Here is an 8,357-nt window from a genome sequence, read left to right as displayed (position 1 = left end):
TTGGCTCAACATTACTTGAATTGTAGAGACAACTTGAAAGCAGTTTTGACATTGTTTGCTAAAGAAAGGCACAACTTGGCAAATGCATATCGATAAGGAATGTACAGCAGGGGCCTACAAAGTACTCTGACCATTCTGAGTTGTGTAAAGTGTCCAGTGATACATTCATTACTGTTCAACTCAGCAGGTTGAGAATGAAAAATCTTATCGCATACTCGAGAATGTATCGGAAAATGTACAGATCATTGCTGTGAGAGTATGGGGGGGTGAAGGACAAGTAAAATCTAAACGAGGTAGAACTTACCCCCCAAACTCAAGCATTTTGTGAAGTATAAATAAATTAAACGACGCTACAAGCTGATAAGATAACCTAGGAAAACAAAAAAAGTTAAGTCTGACAGATACTTGAAATGGTTTCTTGAAACCAGATCTGACAGGAAGGAAAAGTTAACAAAATAGTTGATTTGCCCTTTTCCTGTTCAGCCATCACAATAAAAGCAGTGAAATGCAACTATAAAATGTAAATGTAACCACAACCTGAAATAAAGTGCAGGCATGAGAACGTTGAGCATATAAAAGCCTTCAGACCTCAGCCAACTAAATTTGACTCTGCAGGTTTGCAAGTGGAATGTGTTTGTGGGGGACTTCTGGGCACTGATGATATGAAATGCGTGTAATGCTACACAGTACAACCCACTAATTTATCAGTCTACTGGAGCCTTCATACAACCTCGTGGTGCAGTGAAAGACAACAGCAACACGTATCGTTTGAGTTAGGCACTTGGCAAAAGACTTGAGTCATTAACTACTGTATCTTAGCACCAATGCAGCAAAGATGAAAGCCTATGTCATAATCTACATTATCTGAAACTGATGACTGAACTGTTGCACCTTGATAATTTGGAATAGTCTGTCAATCTGATCGACGCCCCTTCAGAATGAGACACGCTAATGACATTTACCTCTACAAAAATGTACAATGTCATAAAACATATGGCACACAATAGGAGGGAAAGTAGTCATCATAGATACATACCGTTAACTACACCACTACATCTGAACACTGAGACACGGTGTCACGCCCTGAAACTTTTCCTACCAAAGTCAAAATCCTTCAATAGCATCTAGGAGACGGTCTGAATTAAAGCAGTTTCAAGTAAGTTATACATTCAAACTTCTGGATAGACAGCAAAAAAAAAAAAAAAAAAAGAATGCACAGGAGAAAAAAAAATACCCGCATATATATTTATATAAAATAAAATACAACTACAGTAGTTATATCAAGTTCAACTAAAAATAACACTTGAGTCGTTCAGATCAGGAGGGAAGAGAGCTGCAATGAAGTAACTGGGAAAATTCAAACAAGCAGAACTCTACAAAGTTTTCTCTGAATATCGATTGTACCTCATTCAAAAAGGAGACATTCAAAAACTGACTTCATATGATGAATTGATGGCTAAACGGCCTAATTCACTGCAATTTTACCCTCCTCCATGAAATGTGGGAACTGTGATTTTGGCACATTGTCAGAGCCGTTCTTCTCAATTTCGGCCATGGTGGCAGGCAAGCCAGAGTGGGATCCGTCCATCTTCACGAGGCCGCCAGTGGATCCAATCAAGGGCCCACCGGCGGGGCTCCCCGGCAGTGGGATGCCACCACCCTGGATGACAGATATTTCATTTGTCTTCATGGTCAGGCCACCACTGAAGGCAGCAGCATACTGGTTCCACAGAGAGGGGTCAAAGTTCAGTTGCGGAGCACCCAGTTCTTTGGGGGCCTGCATCATTTCTGGTAGCATCTTCGCCTCGGAGCTCATTGCCATCAGCGCCATGGGATTATCCAGAGACAGACGCTGGCCACGACGTGACGAGTTGTTCCACATGTGAGTGCCGATATGCACCTAAAGACAAGACACAGTCAATTACAATCCCATCAAACACCTGATATTATGACAAGTACACACCTAAAATTAGGGCCGCAACTAACAAATATTTGTATTAATGAAATCAATTGTTTAGTGTACAAAATGTCAAAAAACATTGTGAACAATCATTTAAATTTCCCACCGGCCAAAACCAAAGACTCTTCATATATTATCACAAATGTCAAAAGAAAAGCAGCAAATTCTCAGATTTAAGAAGCTGGAAGCAGCAAACGTTTGACATTCTTTGCTTAAAATATGACTGAAATGATTGATTAATCAATTAACAAAATGTGATTGTGATCAATTTTCTTTCAACTAGTCGTTGCAGCCAACTCCGCACCAACCTACCTTTAGATTTCCCTTGGTGGTGAAGGCCCTGCCACAGATGTTGCAGGCAAAGGGCTTCTCTCCTGTATGAGTGCGCTCGTGGATCTGCAAGGCGCTGGCAGATGAGAAGTTCTTGCCGCAGACATTGCACACGTGCTGCTTGGTTGATCGCCGTGGTGCTGTGGAGATTGAGGGCATGGCGGTTCCCTGAGGCATGTGGGAGCTGAACAAACCATGAGCGCCCAGCGGATTCTCTGGAGGAATCTTCATCTCCAGACTGGCCAGACTTGATGGTATCCTCATGAAAGGCATGTTACTAGGAACTGTTGACAAAAGGAGGTGGAAAATTAGATCAAAGCATCTAATACGACAACCTCTGAAATGCTTTTCTTAGTCAGTACTCACCATAGTCTCCGTTTGTGAATGGAGTGCTGGGTTCCTCTTTAATTGCTTTGGGGATGAAGCTGCTGGAAGCTGTGAGGTCAAGGGCTCCACCTGACTCTGTGCCACCTTGAGCACCACCGTCGGCCTCTGGTTTTGACGCACTGCGGGCGTATTCGTCAACAGCAGACTCAGGAGACTTGCAGCCACTCATGTTGTTTACAGGGGAAGATGAGTTAAAGGACATGGCAGAGTCAGAAACCGCAGGACTACGGCCGTTCTGATAGTCCTGCTCTTTCAGAGCCGATGGGGATTCTTTGGGTGTACCCTCGCCTTCTGAAGTGGTGCTACTCTGTCGTTTCAGTGCAAGAGCAGAGGTAAGATTCTTCAGGACATCGAGGCTGGAAAACACAGCGGGGGCGACATGCTGCTGTGGTTGTTCCTCAGAGGCAGATGGGAGTGACTCCGAGGCGTCGTTTGGCTTGTGGGGGTTCAGCTCTGCCTCGTGATCATCCATGTTTGCTTCAAAACCATTGGTTTCCACTGTCTCCTCTGGTAGGGAGGACTCCATTGCTTCTGCTGCTTCAAACTGGTTTTCTGGCATCGGGGTGTTGGGGATCTGCCCACCCATGTGCATACGAATGTGCTGCTGCAGAACCACAGCGTTGGTGAACTTCTTCTGGCAGATGGGACATGAGTGCTGCATTTTAAGAGGAGTGTTAGCCCTGTGCACGCCATAATGGGCCTTGAGGTTACCTTTGGTGGAGAATGCACGGCCACAGATTTTGCACTTGTAGGGCCTCTCGCCGGTGTGTGTACGGTAATGCATTTTGAGCGAGCTCTGGCAACTGAGCACCCTATGGCAGATTACGCACTCGTTGGGGTCATTGGTTCTCTTTTCCAGGCCATCTACCATCTGCTGAAGTTTCGCGGTCCCGGAGCTCTGTTCTCCTGGAAGGGCACTACCATTCATGTGATGCAGCACTCCAAGCAGCTCTTTAGCATCCTTCTGTGTCTGGTCCAGTCCAGTCTCTTGGCCAAACATATTAGAGGAAACAGATGGGGAGCCATCACTTGTAGATGGGGAGGGTCTCTGGGAAAATGGGTTCTCTGCAAAGCTGTCAAATGTTGTCTTCAATCCTGGCATGGATGAGGGGTGGAACCCAGCAACAGGATGTCCTAGAATAGGCTTAATTTCAGTCAAATTTGACTCATCCATGGGCACAGACATGCCAAAGGGAATGCCGCTGCTGGTGGGAATATTGTCAAGGTGCTCTGGCACAGGATGTGGGTTCATGATGATGTTAGGGTACTTGTCTTTATGCCTCTGGAAATGCACTTTGAGGTTACCTTTGGTTGTGAAGCGGTTTCCGCAAATGTTGCACTTGAAGGGCCTCTCGCCGGTGTGAGAACGCAAGTGAATCTGGAGAGCACTGTCATTGCCAAAGGTCTTTCCGCAGTACTTACACTTGTGCTTGTACAACGAGTCACCGTTCTTTGACTCTGGTGTGAGGTTGAGCATCTTCGTCTTCACTTTTTTGGAGGACTCAATCCCTGCTGGGATACTACTGAAGGTGCTGGGGAAACCCATGACACCTGGTGACTGTGGCAGTAGTGCTGGTAAACGGCTTGCCAGATCTGGAATGCTTTTCAAAATGTCTGTTTTAGAAGTCATTGAACCCAGTCCTCCAGGTAGAGACGCGGGGATGCCGGTGGGGAGAGGTAGTTTACCTTGCTTCATCGTCTCCATAGAAAGGCTCTGACTGCCGGTCCTTTTTCCTATCAGTGCTGCTGCAGCAGACAGCTGTTGAGAGAGATGTGCACCAAGAGCTTTCAGAGGGTCCATTACTGCCCCTACTGATGACTGCAGACCCTGTGGAGTCATCATGGCTACTTGGATTCGAATCTGTTCTGTGAGCTGGATTTGCTGTAGCTGCTGTTGCTGTAGGCACACTAACTGTTCCAAGATCATCGGGATGGCCTGCATGGCTTCCTGTGATGAGGAAGGAGATTTGCTATTTGAAGAATGTTGGGATACAGCCACTTTAGTGTCTGCCATGGTTTCAAGAGTGACATTTGAATCTTGGAGTTTGGACAAGGCGTGGAAAGCCATCTCAGGGCTAGCAGCCATCTCTGCCTGATCCTGTTGTCCCAAGTCCTCTGCATTATCTTCCTCCGTTCTCTCCAGGTGGTCTGTATTGACGTTTGATAGGGAATGACTGCTGGACCGACTATCGTCATGGTCACTCGTCACGCCATCGGGAGAGCCTTGTGAGTACTCCTCAGGCACTTCATTGCCATCTCCATCTTTCATGATGACCACTTGCTGATTCTTAGTGCAGTTTTTCTCGTGCTCAAGAAATTCAGCTTCATCAAAGAATTCGGCACAGCACTTGTTGCAGACCCTGGTCTCCTCCATTCGGAACCTCTTCATTTCATTTCCAGTCTCCTCAGCTTGATCATCTTGAAGAATCCCTTAAAACAAGAGGATGCATGATTAAATGACTGGACTTCATACAGTTATGACAACATTCGACAAGTGAAAATATGTTTGAAAAAAGGAATAGGACATAGTATAATCATATAACATACAGAGTTGCAAATTTAGACAGACAGCATTAGAGGTGATGTGTAACGGATACAGAACAAGACTTTTGTACAATACACCAACCTGTGATATTTTAACTTTGCTTGTGTTAAATGTTGTGACTTGGTTCTGATTTCAACTATCTATTCTATTGTAATTTTCCAGGTTTCAGTTTGCTCTGTTCCTCTCATGTTGTCCACAGCCTGTGGGTCACTGCACTGGGCAGTTGAGGACTTTTAAATTTTGGCTATTGTCAACAGGGCCAGCAGAGGGCAATCAACTACCTTTGACGCTGTGCAGAACAATGTCCACAAAGACAAAGAGCCCTGAGCATCAAATTACGGTTTCTGAAACATGCCACCAAGCACTTGCTAAAAAGCAGATCTGTTTCCACTGGTGCCACATGTGGAACAAAACTGAGATCCAGTAGATGCAGCTGTGAGGGTGAATCTAGCTCCCACAGAAAGAAATTTATATCTAAAAAATGAAGTTTACTATGCAAACACGGGCTAAAGGTGGGGAGGGGGGAGCAGAGGAGTAATCTAATGCTGATTACCTTCAAGCATTTCACAGCCTGTGAAAGCCTGATAACTTCTCCTGTGTGCATTTTAATTTGTCTGCTGACCAAGAGGCCATTTCACAACTGGGTGTATTGTTAAATGCTAATGCCTCAGAGAAAGGGGGTAGACCACCTGTTTGCATTTGCCCGAGGAAACTGTTGGACTTGTTAATTGCTCACCAGGAGGCATTGAAGCGGTGTCACAAAAAAAAAGTTGCGAACTGCGTTCCATACTGATGAATGCGCAAACAGCTGCGCACTACACTGTACTGGCGCTGTGAATACAATCAACATCCACAGGAGCTGAGCGCACAAGGTGTGACTTCATATCCAACTATGCACTCTTTTCTAACCCAACAAAATCTCTACTGGAGGATTAGGAAGTAAAAACGAGGAGGCAACGCGCTGGTTTACCACTTGACGGCGCATGACCTTTAGCGGGGTACATGACACGAGGTCAGACTAAACCTTCAGCTCACGAGCTGTGTGCCACACAAAACCTGAAATCTTTCAAACTGTAGAGTCATAAAGGCAGAGACAAACAACAAAGGCACCGCGGCTCTACAGAGGGACGTGTTATCAAAGTTTCCTAATTCTAAAAGGTGAGGTCTGCGGCAGCGCTGGAGTCTGCATATGGCACCACCAAAACGCACCCCCACCCAGTCTCAACAGAAAGGCCACTGCTCCATCCCCCACCTCTCCACATATGTACGAAAGGAAACAGTCATGCATTAAACTGGGGGATTTATTGCCTTTAGGTCAGCTTACTCCAGAGTCACATTTCATACAGGGTTTGGGTACCTTTGTTGAAAACCTCAATTTCTGGCGCACGCTTGCAGCAAAATATCAGTAAACGAATACATACATTTCTGCATTAGATACAGAAAAACTCCCAAAGCAAAAGTCATCAAATTTACGAGACAATAAACAAATGGCAACTCAAACAATAGCCATGTAAACTCAGTCAAAGGGCGCACTGATACTGGCCAGTAATTAAAAGTTGTGCGTCAGGATGAATGAGACCAGCAAGTTCGCAAATATCTGAAAGATGTGAAGAAAAAAGTGTATCCTGCGCAGCAAAGCAGTGACTCTGAGCCGCAACAACTTCCCACGCAAGTCGACTAAGTATCAAACAATCAACAGGTAGCGACACACGCTTCAGCGGATCCAAAGAGATCAAAAGGGATCCACCGGCTTCACTTCCCACTAAATAACGACACGAAAAGCCTCAAAGAAGACGATTCAGGATGGAGAAAGTCGACTGATTAAACGTTCAGATCATAGAAGAAGCAGCCATGAAAGATGCTTCACCGTTTGACCTTTCTGATGAGAAATTAAGCAAAAGCTGACAGTTTGAAAGAAAAAGGACCGAACACCTGCATTGAGTTTAAAATCATTTCTGAATGCGTCGCGTCCCACAACGAAAAGCCTGACTCCTGGTCAGTTCAAACGGACAGCAACAGGTCAAAGTGCGACGGGAACAATGTGAACAGCAGCCCCCCCAAACTTTCTGCTAAAATGTCCAGAGCTCGCGACGCGGCATGGCGGTGCCGCACGGCTACTTTTCTGGGTGGCCAACTCTTCCATCTTGCGCGTAAAACTTACCGTTTCCCAGCGAAGCGGGCTCGTCGGAGTCGATGTGCTGCGGCTTGGCTTGCTTGCGCCTCGACATGGTGCAACCATCGGGAGCGAAGAGTTGCAAACAATTTCCCTCTCCTTCTCCTACAAATTCTTCGGCCTGGAAAATTAGCCCCTCAAGTAGAAATGCGCATGTCAACGTAATTATTATTATCAATAATGCATTGCGATTTATCACGGTCCTCTGACAGCTGATTGGCTCCAGTCCAAGTGCTCACACATTATTCAAATGCGCTCCCCATTGATGAGCGGAGCGCAGCGGCAGGAGGGGGCGGGAGGAGCCATGCGAGTGGCCGGATCGCAGGATGGAGGCTGGGTTAATAACACCCAACTCATCGCTCTTTTTCCTTGTTCATGAAAAAAAAGAGAGGAAAATACTGTCAGGGGCACAAATAAGCGAGCAGAAGATCAGCCAAACTCAGTCTCACACTGCGCGTCTGCCTTTAACCTGTCACATTTTTAACTCAGAATTATATGCTGTGAGCAGGAACCTCGCGTGCTTTCCTTCATTTCCTATCAGATCCAAACACACATGCTGCTGTTTCTGTGTGTGTGAGTTTGTGTTTGTGCTGTCTTTCTCTGCAGGGACTCATTGTGTATCACTGCTGCCCAACGCTTCCAGGAAACTCATCATAAGTTATATCCTCCTCCAGCTTTACTCTGTGCTTCTAATCACGTTACTGTATACACACCAGCACACACGTATGCTATCATTATAATGTTTGCATCATTTTCCATAAGCATTTATAGATTTGTTGGGATATTCTTGGAACAAATATTAAAGGAGGGCTGTTTATTAGTAATAAGGGTATAAATGTTGAGCTAAACTTGTCCAAATACAACCAAAAGCTTCACTCGCAGTAGGTGTTTGCACGGCTTTCTTTAGGGTTGAAATCTTTATGATGTAGGATGACAAAAGACATTTCGGCCATCACAGAGCA

At 45.5% G+C, this 8,357-nt stretch overlaps 1 protein-coding gene across 1 annotated transcript; it reads right to left on the bottom strand.

The window, feature by feature from the left end:
* Positions 1–1,417: 1,417 nt before the first annotated feature.
* Positions 1,418–7,450, bottom strand: sall4 (spalt-like transcription factor 4). The gene is made up of 4 exons (XM_041946364.1): positions 7,384–7,450; positions 2,657–5,107; positions 2,273–2,574; positions 1,418–1,900 (listed from the first exon to the last, which is right to left on the bottom strand). Exons 1-4 carry the CDS (start codon positions 7,448–7,450, stop codon positions 1,466–1,468), a joined length of 3,255 nt encoding a protein of 1,084 aa, XP_041802298.1. The 3' UTR covers positions 1,418–1,465.
* Between the last annotated feature and the right edge of the window lie 907 nt (positions 7,451–8,357).

This window comes from Chelmon rostratus, chromosome 10, assembly GCF_017976325.1.
Source record: "Chelmon rostratus isolate fCheRos1 chromosome 10, fCheRos1.pri, whole genome shotgun sequence".
NCBI lineage: Eukaryota > Metazoa > Chordata > Actinopteri > Chaetodontiformes > Chaetodontidae > Chelmon > Chelmon rostratus.
This window is presented reverse-complemented; position numbering and strand designations above follow the sequence as displayed.

What these genes read in the sequence shown, in the direction of transcription:
- sall4 (XM_041946364.1), bottom strand. Translation starts at nt 7,450, where the DNA reads ATGTCGAGGCGCAAGCAAGCCAAGCCGCAGCACATCGACTCCGACGAG. An exon ending in GCCCGCTTCGCTGGGAAACG is followed by an intron (nt 5,108 to 7,383) that starts GTAAGTTTTACG and finishes TCTTGTTTTAAG; the next exon opens with GGATTCTTCAAGATGATCAA. An exon ending in ATTCACAAACGGAGACTATG is followed by an intron (nt 2,575 to 2,656) that starts GTGAGTACTGAC and finishes TTTTGTCAACAG; the next exon opens with TTCCTAGTAACATGCCTTTC.